The 20,836-nt window shown below is 36.7% G+C and overlaps 1 protein-coding gene across 1 annotated transcript in view; it reads right to left on the reverse strand.

Moving 5' to 3' along the window:
• Positions 1–20,836, reverse strand: part of LOC126344273 (esterase FE4-like) — a 98,623-nt gene that overhangs the window by 23,239 nt on the left and 54,548 nt on the right. Inside the window, exon 9 of the mRNA XM_050002007.1 lies at positions 3,644–3,776. Coding sequence (XP_049857964.1) covers positions 3,644–3,776 — 133 coding nt within the window. The remainder of the gene's footprint in view (positions 1–3,643; positions 3,777–20,836) is intronic.

The raw sequence follows: 20,836 nt of genomic DNA on the forward strand, positions 1-20,836 counted from the left end.
TACTCCAAATATAAAAACACCACTATATGGCCAGACAAGAACTGAAATGAATGGAGAGTGCTGCTATCCAAACAAATTTCAAATATTCCAGAATGTTGTTGTTTACACAAACACTGAATATTATGGAGCATATAAACATTACAATCATAAGATAGTTCAAGAACCTTCCAGAAATAATACATATTAAATAACAAATAATTGCTGGCAGTTGCTTTGGACTGATAACCTGCAGAATGCCAGCCTATCATACACCTACTATGCCACACTGCAAGAACGACAGCTTGTGGAACTGATCTCTCTCCTGGAGGAATGGGACCCCACTGTTTCATAAAATCTTAGTGGAGTCATATACAGCTCTCTGAATCTAGACCTTATCAATGGCCTCAGCATGGCAACACTGGGAGATCCTCATCTCCTGGTGATGTCGTCACATCTTCCCCACTATGATGTGTGTTGTAGATAGCCTCTCCGACCTCCCATCATGATTGTTGAGTGGATTTTCAGTTTCCTTGAACCTCTCATCATCAATTTGCACCTCATGACTGCAGTAGTGCTTTATATGGAAAACATGGATGATGTCTCTGCACTTTTGTCTTCTCAATGAAGGCTCATAAGCCTCAGCTTCATATGTGATATTTGACAATCAGTGAGAGATATGATATGGGCCAAACAAGCACTTTGGGGACTTTTCTGATTCTCCCAATTTCCACACAGACATAAAAATCCATTTGGGCAAACTTAACATTACAACACTTCTATTATTTCTCCTGAATGTCCAGGGTCTCTATGCAATGCAGCTACCTTACTTCTTTGGTCCTGGCAATGAGAAGTTTCACATAGTAATCTTGAGTATGATTTTGTTGAAATGGGGAGATTGTATTCACTGTCATATCTGCCTCATGACCATGGGAAAGAAAGAACATTGTAAAGCCTCTAGTGCCTTGCTCCACTGTGTTGCATGTAAATGTCATGCAGTACATGCAGTACTGTATGCCAATCTCTCTCTTTGACAACAACATGCATCAAAAGCATATTCGCCAACACCTTATAAGAGTACTGGTATTCTATGACATCACTCATCTGTGGGTGCTAGACAGATGTTATCCTGAGGGTGATGTTGCAATTTGAAATTACCTCTGATGCTAGTTTTGATTGGAAAACTTTTGCACAGTCATAGATTATCAGACAGGATGATCTGTGTTTCAAAATGACCTATTATAGATGGATTCTTGCAATTTACAGAACTTCAGAAGTTGGCACAGCTTTGGTGACAGCATGGCAAGTGATGTAGACTAGCAATTATCCATCAAATGGCAAATTTACCCAAGAAGTCAATTCCAATTTGATGGAAAGCTACTGCTGCAGGCAGAATTGGTTGCTTCCACAGCATCTAATGGGTCAGTAGAGATGTAGCCAATGATATCTACACCTGATTCTGGCTAGAGTCACCATGAATTCCAAGTGACAAAATGGTGGAGTGTCATGGGAATACTTCAGAATAGCCTGCTGTAGTTGAACTGGATGACAAGCAACCATTTCTGACATGCTGGAGATATTTGTTAATTGGAATTCTCCTTTTCTTGATTCCTTATACCTGGAAGTTTTTATGGTTTTCAGCATTGCTGGATATCCTTCAATTCAGTAACAATGTTATTTGGTACAGTGATGACTGTAATTTCATCCACATTTATGTGTTCTGCCAAAGGATACCCTGAAAGGCAGTTGGCATCCTTGTCTTTGTGTCCATGATTTGTTTGCCACTGTGATGTCATACTCCTGAAAAGGAAATGAAGAGAATAAAATGTGCTCAGTAGTATGTAGAGTATATATTTGGCTATGATGTTGATATAGTTATAAGTATTTTGGGGGTTTCATTATTAACTGTTTCCTGGATGGTGTATTTATGTTGTGTAAAATGATTTGCACAGCTGATGTAAATGGAATTTTAGGTAGAAGTTTTATTTAAATAAGTATTACAGGAATTTTACAATGATTTAGAAGATATGCATGGATGTACTGTATGTGTGAAAAATTTTAATGGTTTATTTCTGACATATATGTGGAAACATAGGGAAATTTAAGTGTATATAATGCTATTTTTGTTATCAAACATGAAGGAAGAATTTGGTTTTGGGGGCTTTAGATATCTGCATATATATGAATGCATTTATGCGGACAAATGTTGAAAAGTAGAAATTAAGCAGCTGTGGTGCACGAAATAACCTATGAAGGTTAAGTTTGGTGCTCTGGGGTGAGATGAGTAGGGGGATATACACTGATTTATTTGTTCTCTCTTACTGTAATGTATAAACTTCCTACTCATATTCAGACTAAGGAAATCAATGAATTTTGTATGGGTATTTAGGCAGCAGTGAGAGCAGGAATTAATTTGTTTAATGTAAATTCATACCAACAGAATACACATAAATTTACATTACGTTAGATTCTAAACAACAAACTCTGTTTTAAAATACAAATATGTGCTGTGGAGCATTTGTGTGTGTATGTATGTGCATGTGTGTGCATCCACATGTGTGGGGTGTCCAAGTGGGTGTGCATGTTGGCATGCACATGAGTGTGAGTGTGAGTCAGTCTAGGCATGTGTTTGCATTCATGGTTAAAACATTTTGTAGTCAACAAGAATAATTGTTTTTGATAACTGTCACAATAATAGTTATCACAGTAACCTGAGCTCAATGCCATAAGTATTCTTGAATAAGAGGCTGGGGGAACTATCTCAATTACTATGCCTTAACAACCAGTTATTTTACCAACCAACTGAGTGGCCAGAACCAACAACCATTTCGGGCACTAAGGCACACACTAATAGCAGACATGGATTACTGAAGGATATACTTGTTTCACAACATTTGAATACTACCATATATGATAATGATGGAAACTGTCTTACTTTGTGTGCTGCCTTACAGCAGATCTTGTCATGGGGGAGGCCTTGTCAGAGAGGTCCACTGCATGAGCTTACAACAGAAAACACTTTTTTTTGTTCATCCACATATATATGACATATTCATACATGTTCTCTCCCTGTAACTTCTACTTTCTACACCAGTTTCCTTCACTTTACTCTTTTCCTCCCTTAACCTTTGTTATTCCATTCTAGTTCTTTCCACTTCAACATTAAATCCCCTTATTTTTACCTTTTATTCAACTGTCTTCTTAACCACACACCAACTTGGCAGCATCATCTAAGAGGTTAACTTACTTCATTATTTCCCACACTGTTACTCCCTCCCACTCCCACATTGCCCTATTTATTACAGCAGCTATGAAGCAGCTTAAAAACAAAATTCTTATGGCTGATCAAAAAGTTTATGTTTATTTTTATCTACAAACAATAGTTGAATCTAAATTTTAATTTTGGTTGTACAACAAAAAAAACATTTTGTTTGTATTCATAGTCTCGTTGTTCTGTAATGGAAGTCAATTCAGTATAAATGTTGAATTCAAGTCTCAGTTGATTCTGACATAGTGGCTAATCACTTCAAAGAGCTCAAGGTATTTTCCTTATTTTAAGAAGTAGCAATCTGCTCATCACACACAATTGGGTAGGCAATGAAGTATGAAGTCATCAATATCAATGATGGCAGTAATTTCTTTACCTAAAGTAAATAAATACACATACCTTCCAAACCAGGATAGCTAGTCAGAGGTCCAACATAAGAGAAATAGTAGTAATAAATGGGCTGAGTTGAATGTTGTGCCATTCTCTGCACCACAACGTCAATGCCTTCACCAAAGAGGAGAGCACTTGTGCACTGTGTAAATAAAGCAGATATTCAGAATTCAGTATTCAGTTTATTCACCATTGCCCACTTGCAGTGGCATAGGTCTGAACATTAAATATACAATTAACAATAACTTTACAGTAAAGTTTTTACAATTTAATTCCACTTCTTTTAAGAATATTCTTATAAACTAATGTCAATGATGATTTCAAAATATTCTGTTGTCTTATAAAATGGGTGTTTGGGTAACCAGTCACAAAAATTAAATTTTCAAATATACGGGTCAGTGACTGAGCAGATGCTGGAAGTTTATTGAAGAGTTTTAAACTCATTATTTTGTGTGAGTTTTGCAGTCTTTGTGAGTCTGTGTCTTGGTATGTCGAAGTCCAGTTTGCCTTTGGTGTTGTGGGGATGTATGTTCTCTCTGGTCTTGAACTCATTTATGTTGCTTTCGACAAAAAGCAGTTCTGTGTAGATGTTTAGATTCACAACAGTTAATATCATGTGCTTGATAAAGAGGGAGTGGCAGTGTTCCTTAGACTTAACTTCGTTCATTATTCTGATAACTTTGCTTTGAATTTTCAGAATTTCACTGACAAAGCAAGAATGTCCCCATAACAATATGCCATAGGAAATGTGTGATTGAAACAGGCTAAAAATATACCACCTTTAGATACTCGTCAGTGACTTCATCTGTCAGTCTCCTGATGAGATAACACACTCTTGCTATTCTCTTGCAGATATGGCTAATATGTTCCTCCCAGTTTAATTTTGAATCATTGATTTTACTGATTTGCTTTCAACAGCTGTAGTTAAGCCCAGAATTAATTCTTGTGTTTTATCAGGATTACATAGAAGTTAATTAGAAGAAAACCAATTTATTACTAGTTCTAGTTTTTCCTGTGTTGCCTGATGAAGTTCTGTTGTGTCATGGTGTGTATTGAGCAGTGTTGTGTCATCTGTGTAACACACAATTCAATTTGCTCCTACATGGTAAGGTAAGCCATTAATTGCAATGTTGAACAGGAAAGGACCTAGGACCGAGCCCTGAGGCACTCCAGTCCGAAATTCCTTCAGTGAGGAGCATCTATTTTTAATTGATACAAACTGTCTCCTGTTACTTAAGTATGATTGGATTACATCTAAAGACGGTTTATGTATACCATAAAAGTCCAGTTTTGCAAGTAGGGTATTAAATGGTATGCAGTCAAAGGCTTTGCTAAGATCACAAAGTACAACTGATACTAGATCCTTATTTTCGAATGCAGTTAACACCTGGTTAACAACTTCAGTGACAGCAGTAGTGGTATTTTTACCATGTTGATACGCAGTAGTGGTATTTTTACCATGTTGATACGCACACTGTCTGTTGGAGAGATAATGCTTTTCAAAATAGTTATTTAGTTGGTTGTACATTAGATATTCAAAAACTTTAGAGAAAATTGGGACAATAAAAACTGGTCAATATTTTTGGGGCAGATGCTTATCTCCCTTTTTAAAGATGGTTATCACTTTAATAGTTTTGAGTGCATCTGGGAAAACTCCACATTCTAAACACATATTAAAAATGAAAGAAAGAGGTTGACAGATAAAGTGTATTTTTTTTTTCATTAGATAGTTAGCAAACAAATAACAGTCCATACTTTTGGAGTTGGTGAACCTTGCCACAGCTTTTGCAATATCCTCTGGGGTGACAACATTCCGGTAGAAAGTATACCTCCTATGGGACACAGCACCAAGATGATCTAGTGAACAAGTGCCATTTTCTTGATTTTGTTTTTCAGGTCACTCACTGAGGTTAGGAAGTAATTATTTACTTCTTCTGTGACCAGCATTGCATCTGGTGTGTGGGTTTGTGAATTATACTGGTTGATGATGTCCCATGCTGCTTTACATTTGTTGGGAGTTCTTTCAATGTAATGTTCACATGCATGGTTTTTGGCCAAGGACAGTTTGTCTTTGTTCTTTACAAGAATTTTTATATATTCTGTACAACCTGACCATATCCTCCGTAGTGAGAGCTAGGCCATCAGTATACCTTTAAGTTGTTTGTTTTTCTGTTTATGCTTAGGGCTACTTTTGATTAATGGTGAGCAGGAGTAACATAACTCTGTGAGTATTTTCAGGAAGTTGTTAAACACCATTACACTAGCACCCTTCCCAGGTTGTGTATTGTATACAAAGTCCCAGTTAACATCAGATAACCTGTCAATAAATAAATTAATATATTCATCTTTCTGCCGTCTTACCCATGTGGCATTAGACTTGATTCTAACTGATGTGTCTGATTTAGGCAACTGGTCACAGTAGTCTGTTAAAATCAATGGTTCATGGTCAGCTAGGGCTCCACTAGCAAGTCTGGCATCATACATGTCTCTAGAAAAATTTACTATAATATTATCTAAGCACACATTATCCCATGTTGGTGTGTAATTTGTACATTGGAAATTTAGTGATCTTAAGATATTAAAAAATGTTCTAGTAACATTTTCATCACTGTTGGCCATTTCAGTGTTGAAATCACCACAGATAATTAGTTTTGTTTTAAATTTTATTATTTTCCTCATAAGCAGCTCAAATCTTTCGAAAAATGTATTTACATCTCCACCTGGTGGTCTATATAAGCTAACAACTATAGTATTCTCTGCATTTGGTCTTATACAGGTAAATCATACATCTAGTTCTGGACAGTAAGAGCTAACATCTATTTTGGCAAACACTATACCGTCTTTAACAAATATTAGAACACCTCCATTCTTTCTTTCACTTCTACACATACTGTCTCCAACACCATACCTTTGAGGAACAAAATACATGCCATATAATCATTCTGGGCTTGAAATAGTAAACTGTTTATAGTTTGTGGGAAAGGGTACTTCATACACCATTGTCACTCCCCCATCATCCATCTCCTCTTCCAGTCACAAATGGTGCATGGGCAGAATGGCTGTTGTGTTGCCTATGTATGAGTTTGAGTATCTCTGGTTTTCCTTTTTAGTTTTTTTGTCAGATATGTACGGGGTAGCATTATGTTGATGAACTCTTCTAGAAATGTATGTTCTCAGAATTTCAATAGTAATGCACTCCATATTTGTATTGCCTTCAGAGATGGATGAGCATTGAAATGACACTTCCACCCTTCCTCCCCCCCCCCCCCCCTTCCCCCCTTTCCCCACAAAAAAATGATATAAGGATTTTGTAAGTTTCCTGCTTTGTTTTTGGACTACACTTTCTGAGGATTATTGCAATGAATCTCTGTCCAGCATCTGCCTGTCCTACTATTAGTTTTATGTGATTATTCCACTTTTAACTGCTGTGTATTCATACTTCCAGATATTTATTGGATGTAGCTTTCCAGTGACTGTTCAGCAATCATGCAATCAAACAACATGGGTCTTTCTGCACATCTAAGATTATGGTGAGATGTGTTAATGGTTATGTTAGTAACATACCATAAAGATATAAATAAATAAAATAATACTAAAAATAAATTTTTTTAAAAAAATTCAAAGAAATTTTTGTAACAACAGATAACTTAGCACCTGAGACAGTGCCTCCGCTAATTTCCAGTGAGAAGGATACCAGTACAGGCAAATGCAAAAGCTAGAAATAAAATGTTTACTCTTTGTATATTACCTACTGGTGAGTCTGCTAAAGGACTACGTAAGTTTCCACAAATACTTAAAACAAAGAATTTGCTTCCATTGAATAAAAAAGTGATACAAAATTGTAGAGAGTGACAGGCCACTGCTGCAAATGTGTTTTGTTTCAGAAATAATTGGAACAGGCTTAAGAATTACTTAAATAAATACCACCTTCTGTTATTGAACTGTTGGGTTTAATGTTTGGAAGGAGAATGGAACCTGATACTCTGAAATTCACAAAAATAGTATTATAAGCCCTACAAGAACTCCTACTAACCTGTGGAGCTCACGGTAAATAAAAAAATTTAAAAAATAGGTAAAAAATACCTGTGATTTAAAGAAGTGAGATTTTTGGTGGTGAATATAAGTGATTTATCAATAGGATAGGAAATGGAGAGGGAATATTCATTGAAATCCACGAAAGCAGACACTGATGTCTGTGAGACTGTGTGAATCATATTCTAGTTTCAAGAATGTACATGAATTTATAATTAGTTCCTTTTATTGACCAACAGTCTACACCCAAGATGTAACCAAAAATTTTTGAAAAACCATCAGTTCAATAGTACATACATTTCCCAATCATACTGCCATCATCGCAGAAGTATTTAATCCTCCAACAACTGATTTGGATCTGTTCTCTCTGAGGACATCCACATTGTAACTTGTATCAATGATTATGAGTCAGTTTGGCAATAACGCTTAACACAGTAAAGGCAGCTGAAACAGGTAGAAAAATGTATATGTTCAGCAAAACTACATAAAGAGGCAATTGTGTCTTATCTCCAGGAGGAACTTGAAACATTAACACTTAGCAGGAGCATGTAGAAGAACTGCACCTAAAATTATAAGAATAATTGACCCAGCATTGTATAAATATGAACCTTGTATAGTGCATGTTGAAAGTAATCCTCCACAGTATGCAATATCCACAGAGAAACTTTTGAAAAAATAGAGACACTATTGCATGGTAGGTGTACAACAAAATATAGCACAGATGGAGAGAGATGCTCAAGGAAAGGGCAAAGCACTAAGTCTTCAATAACTACCTTAACTGAATCTTATCAGGAGATCTCTCCCAAACAAAGAGACATTCTGTTCACCTCCCAGTGGCACCAAAGCTGTTGTCCAGACTCTCACAGATGGCACAGGAACTAAATTTGAGTATAACAAGCAAAATGCAGAAATGCAAACTTCTTTTCAATTTACCTATATAAAAGAAAATAAATGACTACTGCCTCAATTTAATTCTAACACCATTGTGATATGATTGATGTAGATAACAACACTGGAAATCCTTGGATGAAAAAATATGAAACATAATGAAAAGGTGGTTACCTCCCTCTTTATCACCACCTTTCTCTCCATTCTTTAACCACTCTCCCCCCTCCCTCTCTCTGTTTATTATATGCACTACCTCCGGAACTGCTTTTGCCTTGTACAGCCACCGAGTCACCTGTCAAAAGACCTACCTCACTACCCCTTCTTGTCTTATGCACCCTTCCCTACCCCGTCCCCACCTCCATCTGCCCAGAAAACTGCTTTCAATTATTAATATTCAATAACCAGTCTCACCACTACTGCAAGAGAGTATGTTTGGATGTCTGTGTGGTTCAGTGTACAGATGTGTGTACTTTTGCTAGAAAAAGAGAAAGAACTTGAAAGCTAGTGTCAATGCAGTTTTCTGATATGTGTTTCTGTGCACCACATATCAGTTCACTATAGGTGAGAGAATGATATGAACAATTAATATCAGTGGCAGCATTGAGAAACAGTTGAATTCACTAAAATTTATTAACAAGGCCAGGGACTGATGTTATTCCTATCACACTCTATACAGAACTTTTTGCTGAGTTTGTCCTTCTCTCAACAATAATGTAGTATAGATCCCTTGAATGCAAAATGGTGCCCAGTTATTGAAAGAACAGAAAAGGTGCCACTCATCTACAAGAAGGGTAGCAGAAGTGGTCTATAAAAATACCATCCAATATGTCTGACATCCACCTACTGGAGAATCTTATAACATGTTCTGGGCTCAAACATAATGGGAATACAATGGCCTACTCCATACCAATGAGCATGTATCCTGAAAACATCAAGCATGGAAAATCCAGCTAATACTTTTCTCAAATGCAGGTCATGGATCAAACCTATGAGATAGAAACCGTATTTCATGACTTCTGAAAGACTGTTGACTAAGTACAACAACCATGTTTATTAATAGAAATATGCTCATATGGGGCATGAAATGAAATTTGTGAGTGAAATGGTTCTGGGTAGAGAAGAACAGATTGTTATGTTTAATGTGGGGCTTTTGAAATAAGTAGAAGTAACTTCAGGGTGCTCCAGGTGCTCATGTTGAATATTAATGAATTGGCAGACAATGTCAGCAGTAACCTAAGAATTTCTGCAGTTAGCTTACACTTTGAAAAACAATTCACAAATATTTAATTAGATCTTAATTAGATTTCAAAGTAATACCGAATTCGGCACCTTGGTTTAAATGGACAGAAATGTAAAATTTTGCACTTTATGAAATGGGAAAATATATTATCCTGTGAGTACAACACCAATGAGTATCAGTTTGAACCAGTCAACTAATACAAATACATTGGCATAATTTTTAGAGACTTGAAGTGGAATGGTGACTTCAGCTCAATCATAGGTAAGATACTGGAAAAATTTAATGTGTCTGTCATTGAGACTGCTTATAACAGGCTACTCAAGAGTGTGGGACTGCTCTGTAACATGTGTGTGAGACCCAAAAAAAAAGTAGAACCAACAGGAAATATTGAATCACTGTGATGTTGAAAAATGCAAACCAACAGATGTTTGAAGATACGCAGACCTGTAACAGAATGCTATAACATATATTGCAGAGAGTGATAACTGACCAACTTGGAGAACCCAATAGCCTTACTAACCAGGACAAAGTAAGTAAACTCAATGAGCACATATTGTGACTACGCTAAATGGATGACTCAACTTTCTTTGCATGGTTTTAACTGTAACTAAAATGCTGTTTGATCTTTGGCTACTTTAAAAGTTTTTTTAAACTATTTGTTATCATGGAATGCTTATCCAGTTTTGTTAATCCAAATATTGAAGCTCATTCATAAAAACTCTGCATCTTCTAATTTAAATAATTGAAATTAACATTTTAAACATTGTAAACAAGTAAATTATGATTGCTGAAAAATATATAAGGTGAATTTGCAATGGTCAAAGGGAGTCAGTGATTGGTTGAGTGATCTGAATAAAAAATATTATAAGAGGATATCACCTTTCATCTACATCATTTCTAAGGTAGCTGATTAACTGTGACAAAGATAGTCTGTTGTTTATGGTGGGTCCAAGGATCTAATTCACAGGTGAAGGAAACTGCAAGGAACAGATACCGCAATTGCTTCAAACATCAAGAATCTGACTTGAGTATTAACTCAGATAGCACAACAAAGTGCTTACATTTTAATACCAATTATCTTGTGGAAGCCCAATAACAAAATTTCAAGAAATAGTATTAAGTGCTTATTCCAGAAACACATGGTACAACAAAAAGGTATGGCCAAGCTTACAGGAAACATTTCTCATACATAAAGGAAGAAAATAAGTTATATTGACATGGGTCGAGAAAAACTTAATTGCCATTTGAGAGTTCTGTTTCAACAACTCTTCATCACCTTGATCATGTAAAACTCACAGGAAAAGGAAGTATCACCACAGTTTGAAACACTATCCAAAATGCTCTCCATTAGCAAGAGTACAGACATCAGTCCATCATTGCATTGAATCCCTGATGTGCTGATGTATCCCTGGAGTATTGTGTATTTTTTGTGGCATAATGAGACTACACCTATGTAATCCTGGAGAATTGTAGGTGCTGTTACAGCCACAATCAATGGTACATTGTGCAATACCTCATTTACTCCTGTTATATTTTGAAGCTTTGATAATGCATGTTTTTGCTGATATGAGATTATTGATTAATATCCATGTTTACAGACCTGTATTCTTATGTCATTTTATTTTCTGTCTTTTATTCTGAAATACTTTCAAAAACTCATCTGATTATTCAAACACAAGGCAATGTAATTGTATATTGACATATTTATTCTACACAAATATTTTCCATGATTAAGAATCAGTCTGAGTCATAATCAGTACCATGTCATACTCAACTGTCAACACAAATGTATCTTTGGTTAACGTTTATGCTGCAGTGAGTAATAGTAGTTGGTTGTGACAAGTGATGGAAAAAAGTTGAATAACTCACCTCTAATACACCAGTGAAATATATTGTTAAAATATCTTTAAGTAAATAGAAAGTGTCTCATGATCTTTAAAAGTGAAGGAGATATAGCAGAGTAACTTATCTGTTGTTTCATTTTAAAGGAGGTACACTTTATTGTGAAATACATCATTTGGAGGACTCGGATAATAGTAATTATTGATGAATTTATCAAACCAAGGAATTATGCTTCAATGCTAACTGCAAGATAATGATTAACATACTGTTCTGTTTTCTTTTTAGGATAATGAGATACAACAGTAACAGTAACTATGGCATTGCACTTTATAAAATGGGAAAGATAAGTGTTGTTTTGATTGTTGACATTCTACATCCAACAGTGGTAGCAAAAATTGTTCTACGTTCCTTGTCCTGAAATTAACTTTAATTAATTCTGTGTCTCGAAATTTCCAACAGAATTGTATCTAAACTTTATTTTGCCACGTATTTAACAAAATTTCATTTAAAGGCAGGAAGGGATCCCATTGGAATAGTCTTCCACAATGAATAGTAAAAATGGCAGCATTAAGTCTTTGAACAAGATCCTGAACATGGGCTTTTCACAACAGTTTGCTATCTATCTGAACACCTAGAAATTTGAACTGTTAAGTTTCACTAATTATGTGCCCACTCCATGAAATTAAAATATCAGGTTATGTTGAATTGTAGAAACTGTACAAACTGAGTCTTACTGTTATTTAGCGTTAGTTTATTTCCTCTCAGCATGGTTTCATATCCAGCCTTTCTACAGGCAAAGCAGTTGACAGTATGGTAGCAAAAATATACAACTTATGTCATGAACAGCACTATTTGAAACAGAGCCAGTGTTGCACGCAACATCCTTTATTACCAAACTAGTATCATCAGCAAACAGAAATATTTTAGAGTTACTTATAATACTACAAGACAAATCATTTATATCAATAAGGAGCAGGAGTGGCGCCAGCACTGATCTCTGGGGCATTCCCCATTTGACTCAGATCCCACATCACATCCATTCTCAGCACTATTAAAACAGAAACTAACTGTGACAATAAAGTATACCAGACACCAATTCCACCTGATATTCTAAATGTGCATTTTGTCAGTTCTCAATCAGATAACAGCATAATGGAGAATGTGAGTAAGGTAGAAGCACTGCTGCCAGAAATGAACAGTAAGCAGACAGACAGCTTTCACTGGACTTGTGTAACTGAGAAGATGGTCAATGAATCAGTAGCTAAGCTCAGTAATTCTAGATCAGAGGATTGCTATGGTCTCTCAAATTATGTTAATAAATATATCAGAAATCAAATTATAACACCACTGACTAAAATAACCAACAAAATTTTAAATGAAGGTAATCATCCAAAATGTTTAAGAATATCTGCAGTTAATCCAACACATAAGAAAGAAGATATAGCATCACCAGATAACTATCAACAAATATCACTTATAACCATAATATCAAAAATAATAGAATCCTACATGCATAAACAGATGAGTCAATATATGCATTAACAGATGAGTCTATATTTTGAAGATAATTATATACTCACCTCCTCTCAGTATGGTTTCATATCCAGCCTTTCTACAGGCAAAGCAGGGAGAGTATGGTAGCAAAAATATACAACTGTTTTGAAAATAAAAATATTATGTGTGTTGGACTCAGGGAAGCTTTTGATATAGTCTCCCACAATATTCTCATAAACTCTACCACTACAGACTGAGAGAGAATGCTCTATACTTGGACAATAGAAAGCAGTTCTACCTTTCCGTGATGTCTGCTTGTGTCTGTGTATGTGCGGATGGATATGTGTGTGTGTGTGTGTGTGCGCGCGCGAGTGTACACCTGTCCTTTATTTTCTCCTAAGGGAAGTCTTTCCGCTCCCGGGATTGGAATGACTCCTTACCCTCTCCCTTAAAACCCACATCCTTTCGTCTTTCCCTCTCCTTCCTGAAGAAGCAACCATCGGTTGCGAAAGCTAGTAATTCTGTGTGTGTGTTTGTGTGTTTTGTTCATTGTGCCTGGCTGCCGGCGCTTTCCCTCTTGGTAAGTCTTGGAATCTTTGTTTTTAATATATATAGAAAGAAACTTCCACATGGGAAAAATATATTAAAAGCAAAGATTCCAAGACTTACCAAGTGGGAAAGCGGCAGTAGATAGGCACAATAAATGAAACACACAAACACACACACAGAATTTCGAGCAACCTGTGGCTGCTTCATCAGGAAAGAGGGAAGGAAAAGGAAAGCTGAAAGGATGTGGGTTTTAAAGGGGAGGGTAAGGAGTCATCCCAATCCCAGTAGTGGAAAGACTTACCTTAGGGGGAAAAAAGGACAGGTGTACACTTGCACACACACATATCCTCTCCTTCCCTCTTTCCTGAAGAAGCAACCATTGGTTGCGAAAGCTTGAATTTTGTGTGTATGTTTGTGTTTGTTTGTGTATCTATCAACCTCCCAGCACTTTTGTTTGGTAAGTCACATCAACTTTGTGTGTATATTAAAAACAAATATTCCAAGACTTACGAAGCGGGAAAGCGCCGGTAGGTAGGCACAAAGAATAAAACACATAAACACACACAGAATTTCAAGCTTTCGCAACCGGCGGCTGCTTCATCAGGCAAGAGGTAAGGAAAAGGAAAGATGAAAGAATGTGGGTTTTAAGGGAGAGGGTAAGGAGTCATTCCAATCCCGGGAGCAGAAAGACTTACCTTAGGGGGAAAAAGGATAGGTATATACTCGCGCGCGCGCACACACACACACACACACACACACACACACACACACACACACACACACACACACACACATATCCATCCATACATACACAGACACAAGCAGACATATTTAAAGGCAAAGAGTAAGGGCAGAGATGTAAGTCGAGGTGGAAAGTGTGGAGGCAAAGATGTTGTTGAAAGACAGGTGAGGTATGAGTGGCGGCAACTTGAAATTAGCGGAGATTGAGGCCTGGTGGATAACGAGAAGAGAGGATATATTGAAGGGCAAGTTCCCATCTCCAGAGTTCGGATAGGTTGGTGTTGGTAGGAAGTATTCAGATAACTCAGACGGTGTAACACTGTGCCAAGATGTGCTGGCCGTGCACCAAGGCATGTTTAGCCACAGGGTGGTCCTTATTACCAACAAACACTGTCTGCCTGTGTCCATTCATGCGAATGGACAGTTTGTTGCTGGTCATTCCCACATAGAAAGCGTCACAGTGTAGGCAGGTCTGCTTGTGTCTGTGTATGTATGGATGGATATGTGTGTGTGTGTGTGTGTGTGTGTGTGTGTGTGTGTGTGTGTGTGTGTGTGTGTGCACGCGAGTATATACCTATCCTTTTTTCCCCCTAAGGTAAGTCTTTCCACTCCTGGGATGGGAATGACTCCTTACCCTCTCCCTTAAAACCCACATCCTTTCGTCTTTCCTTTTCCTTCCCTCTTGCCTGACGAAGAAGCCGCCGGTTGCAAAAGCTTGAAATTCTGTGTGTGTTTGTGTGTTTTATTCTTTGTGCCTATCTACTGGCGCTTTTTCGCTTGGTAAGTCTTGGAATCTTTGTTTTTAATATATTTTTCCCATGTGGAAGTTTCTTTCTATATATATAAACAAAGATTCCAAGACTTACCAAGCGGGATAGCGCCGGCAGACGGGCACAATGAACATCCTTCTGAATCTGCTTTTTGTATTCATCTCTTGGTCTCCCTCAATGATTTCTGTTTTTAATATAGTTTTCCCATGTGGAGGTTTCCTTCTATTTTATTTACATCATCATTAATTTGAACCCAACAATTACGTTTGTTATTGTCTCTGTTGCATTTCGAAATCTTCTCTATCATCTTACTTTCTCTTTTCGTTTGTACATTTTGTTCATTGTGCCTGTCTGCCGGCGCTTTCCCGCTTGGTAAGTCTTGGAATCTTTCTTTTTAATATATTTTCCCATGTGGCAGTTTCTTTCTATTTTATTTACATCATCATATATATATCCAAATGTATTGCAGAAGAATGATAGTAAAACTGAAGCTATTATATTCAGCCTGAATGCTCCAAGTCATGATAACAAAACAGTAAAATTATTAGGATTTCATATAGATCAAAAGCTCAGCTGGGACACCCACCCAGGGAAGATATGTGACAAATTGGCACGTGTCATATATCTGCTGTACAAGCTGAGGAGCAGTGTCAGTAAAGAACTTCTGTTATATGCATATTTTTCATTCTCCCATTTGCACTTGAGTGGTTGTTGTTGTAGTGGTCTTCAGTCCTGACACTGGTTTGATGCAGCTCGCCATGCTAATCTGTCCTGTGCAAGCTTCTTCATCTCCCAGTACCTACTGCAACCTACATCCTTCTGAATCTGCTTTTTGTATTCATCTCTTGGTCTCCCTCTATGATTTTTACCCTCCATGCTGCCCTACAATACTAAATTGGTGATCCCTTGATGCCTCAGCACATGTCCTACCAACTGATCCCTTCTTCTCATCAAGTTGTACCACAAACTTCTCTTCTCCGCAATCCTATTCAACACTTTCTCATTAGTTATGTGACCTACCCATCTAATCTGCAGCATTCTTCTGTAGCACCACATTTCGAAATCTTCTATTCTCTTCTTGTCTAAACTATTTATTGTCCATGTTTCACTTCCATACATGGCTACACTCCATACAAATACTTTCAGAAACGACTTCCCGACACTTAAATCTATACTCGATATTAACAAATTTCTCTTCTTCAGAAATGCTTTCCTTCCCACTGCCAGTCTACATTTTATATCTTCTCTACTTTGACCATCATCAGTTATTTTGCTTCCCAAATAGCAAAACTCCTTTACCACTATAAGTGTCTCATTTCCTAATCTAATTCCCTCTGCATCACCTGACTTAATTCGACTACAATCCATTATCCTCATTTTGCTTTTGTTGATGTTCATCTTATATAGGTAAAAAGCTCAGCTGGGATACCCACACAGTGAAGATATTTGGCAAAGTGGCATGTGTCATTTATCTTCTGTACAAGCTGAGGAGCAGTGTCAGTAAGTGATTTCTACTATATGCATATTTTTCACTCTTCCATTTGCACCTGAGTTATGGAATACTATTATGGGGTTATACTGTAGGCTCAAAATTAGTATTTAAATGACAAAAGAAAGTTGTAACTTGCACAACAGAACTTAGGCCATATGAATCATGTCAAGATTATTTTAAGAAACTGAATGTAATGACAGTGGCTGGCCTGTATATTTACAACTGCCTCCTCTTCATTAAAGAGAATCTGAGTAAATTTGACTTAAGGAGAACAGTTCATGACCATAACATAAGAAGTGGACATACAAATAATATGCCATATGCTAGGCTTCCAAAGACACATAACTTATCTCGGTTCTGTCTACTTCAACAAATTACCTGAAAATGCCTACCGGTATACAGTGCCAGTAAATAAATTTAAAACTAGTATTTTGAGATGCATCTAAAGTAAAGTAATTTACTCTGCTCGAGAGTTCCTTGAGTATATGACAAATGACCCACTTTCATTATGAGAATGAACTATAAATTAACTGCAAACTATACATATGCCAAACTGTGCAACTATTTTTTACTGTTTCATGTTCTTATTGTTAATTATCTGTTTGATTATTTATTCGTCATTCACTGAAATATGTACGTCATTTATCTTGTAATTGATCTGTTAGGAAACTTTTGTTGTTATTGACATTTGCACAAATATGTATTGTAGTTAATAACATTTGTCATGTCACAGTTTATATTACTATTATTGTTATTATTGTTGTGTTAACACTGACAACACCAATTGCATGTAAATATGCTCAACAGTGCAATACAACATTTGCATTTGTATTTGTATGTGTGAATAATGATCTTTTGCTGTCTGTTGCCATTGCACAATGGTCGAACTTCTGTTTTGTGATCAACACACTCAAACTCCATAGTAAAAAAAAAAAAAAAAAAAAAAAAAAAAAAAAAAAAAAAAAAAAAAAAAAAAAAAATCTGTGTTCAAAACCTTTTGTTTAACCCATCCAGTACAGAGAATATAGCATTTTCAATTGTTAAACATCTTCTAAATCCAAGCTGTACATTTGATAGCAAATCATGTTCTATAAAATGATCAATTATCCTTACATAAACAGCCTTTTCAATAACTTTAGCAAACACTGATGGCATAGAGATATGTCTAAAATTGTCTTCATTATCCCTTTCTCCCTTTACTACTAAGTACTTTAATCATTCAGGAAATAGACCATTCCTAAAGGAAAAATTACAAATATGGATAAATACGGGGCTGACATGTACAGCAAAGTACTTTAATATTCTGCTAGGCACTCCATCATATCCATGAGAGTCCTTACTCTTCAGTGATTTAATTATTGATTTAATCTCCCACTTGTCTGTACCACAGAGGTGTATTTCAGACATTAATCTTAGAAAGGCTTTTGCCATGAGTGTTATATGATTCCCTGTAGAAGCTAAATTTTAATTTAATTCACCATCAATGCTCAGAAAATGATTGTTAAATAATATACATGCATATGATTTCTCAGAAACACAAGTATTTTTACTACAAACTGCCTGTATATCGTTGATCTTGTGCTGCTGACTGGACACTGCATTCATAACTGAACATATGGTTTTAATTTTATCCTGTGAATTAGCTATTCTATTTATGTACCACATACTCTTTGTCTTCCTTTTCTTGATCTTTATGTTACCATGAACAATGTATACCACTACATGTAATATTGTCTACCACTCTGATTTTACTACTGTCCAGAAATTCTGAATCATTAGATTGGCATCAAAACCAACAAGCACACCATTGACCAGTGAGAGTGATTTTGTGGACTCTGCATTGGGACATCCTTCTCTATCAACAGTTTTCCTTAATAGTAGTTTTGAATACCAGCATTATTTTTTTGAATTTTGGACATGTCAGCAACATCTCATTTCGTTTTTTGAAATCCTGTACTTTTTACTGTGTTTATTTCTGGATTCATTTATCAAATAATATTCAAAATTAATAATGTAACAAAATCTGGTAGCAATTCATTTGTTAAGAAAAAATTTAAACCCTTTGGAATATTGTAATTTGCTCAAAGTGTGAGACTCATAAGAATGCCTTTGATGTGATTTGAAGTATTTTTGTGTGAACCATGCAATATTGGCTTTGTTAATGTGAAAAATGAAAATACTGTATGGTATACTAAAATGTGAGAACATATATTTACGTTAAAAAAATACTGCCACAACAATCTATAGATTTATTTAGTTCAGACCAACTGTGAGGACCTGATGTAAAATTTTTCAGCTTCAAGAATTAGACCCCTAGACAAGAAGAACTGGAGCCAACTAAACATGACAAGCTAAGTAAATTAGTAAGTTTATTGTAATCTATACTCCTCTCAAATCTTCATTGAAGACATTGTGTAATGTGGACTATAGATGGAAGTAGGAAGGCGAGAGTAGATTACAACTCTATCTGACTGCTTAGTAACCAATGTATTCTTGTCTTGTGCAGATGTATAGTGTAATTATTTTCAACAAAGTTGTATTATTCTACATACAGATAATATATTCAATATTCTACACCCACCCGTGTCTTGATTTCCCACTCTGCTGATGTCAGTGATTCACAACTTAATACAAGGTAAAACTCACACTGATACATGTACAACAATGTGACCTGCACATAACCACTGCCCACTGAAATTCACATGTCATGCTGATGGTTCCCATTCTGGATAGTACAGTGCTTCTCAACTGACTCTGCCACCATCTATAGACAGCAATTATGCAAGTGAAATGCTTCAGTACTGTGGTTCTACTAACAATGGTAGCCCTGAAAGAATTAAAATGTAAGCGGGACCTCATCATAGTACCCTATTTGCAAAAATACCATGCAAAGACTGGACTGCAACATTCTGGCTCCACAAGTTCATGTTCATTTGCCACAGACAGCATATCTGATGCACTGTTCTTGAATTTGTTTTCTTCGCCTTCATTGCTGGTGGTCGCCTGGATTTCATTCATGACCCTGCAAAATATCCAGTTTCATCTGGAGCATCCTCAAACCTGGTCTTTGATTGTGACAATTTATTTGTATCTAGTCATGTTGGGAATGAACATTCAGATCGAGAATGTTCCACAGACCACCAACATGGTATTCTCATTGTTGACAATAATGCTGGCCACCAAGTGCCACAGAGTCAGCCTTGGCTTGCTTCCTTCCATGTAGTTGCCAAGTCTGACTGACTCCACTTGATTGCTTCCAACTATGACTGGAGCAACATCCTTCATATACTGACACCCTACCCCACTATTTGTTCTGTGCCTGCATCTGTGTAGAACATCCCCATATGTGTTGCAGCCAGTTCTGGGAAGAAAACCACTGAGCATGCTATGCTCTCGTCTGTGTGAATCATCATCGACCATGATGCACTTGCATAACCCCCGCACATGGTGAACTTTGCCACACCTGATCAGAGCCACTTCTATCAGCATCATTCAATGTATGTCCGCACTTTGTCTTAGTCCAGTGACCTGCAACCCATCCAAACAAACGACTTTGCACTGTGTGGCACACCCCATACAACAACACATCTTTGTGTGGCTGTTATCTGATTAATAGCTAGTCAATAATGCTTGCAACACTTTTGTTCACCCCCACCTGTCATATTTACAATCAAACATTTTCGAGCAATTATCAGCTCTGATGTCAATTCAACAGAACTTGATGGCTCATCAAGAACAGATGAAACTACGGCATTGCAAATGCATGAAGCTGACAGATCACTGATCACAGTTCACAGACTCATGACTCGAACTCTGCAAATGTCATCAACTCACTGTCTCAGATTGACAGTCACTCATAAGGACATCATAAAACCAGAGCTCGTGATGCACTTTTAATGCCAGTCCCACCTCATCTTGTGTGCACATTGCTCTGAGCTCCTGTACTTCTACATGGGCATTGCATCCCAGAAACTTTTGCCCTAGTACCTCCACTTCAGATGGTACATGGAATGTTCAAGACAAACGGCTGGAAGACAATCATATGTCCATTGACATACTCAAGCAGTGTGCCTCCTCATCTGACGAGTTCTTGGTGATTCACTAACACTATGCCGACACATTCCATATGGAGATCGTGTTGCTCCCACAACATA

This window comes from Schistocerca gregaria, chromosome 1 (assembly GCF_023897955.1).
Source record: "Schistocerca gregaria isolate iqSchGreg1 chromosome 1, iqSchGreg1.2, whole genome shotgun sequence".
Classification (NCBI taxonomy): Eukaryota; Metazoa; Arthropoda; class Insecta; order Orthoptera; family Acrididae; genus Schistocerca; species Schistocerca gregaria.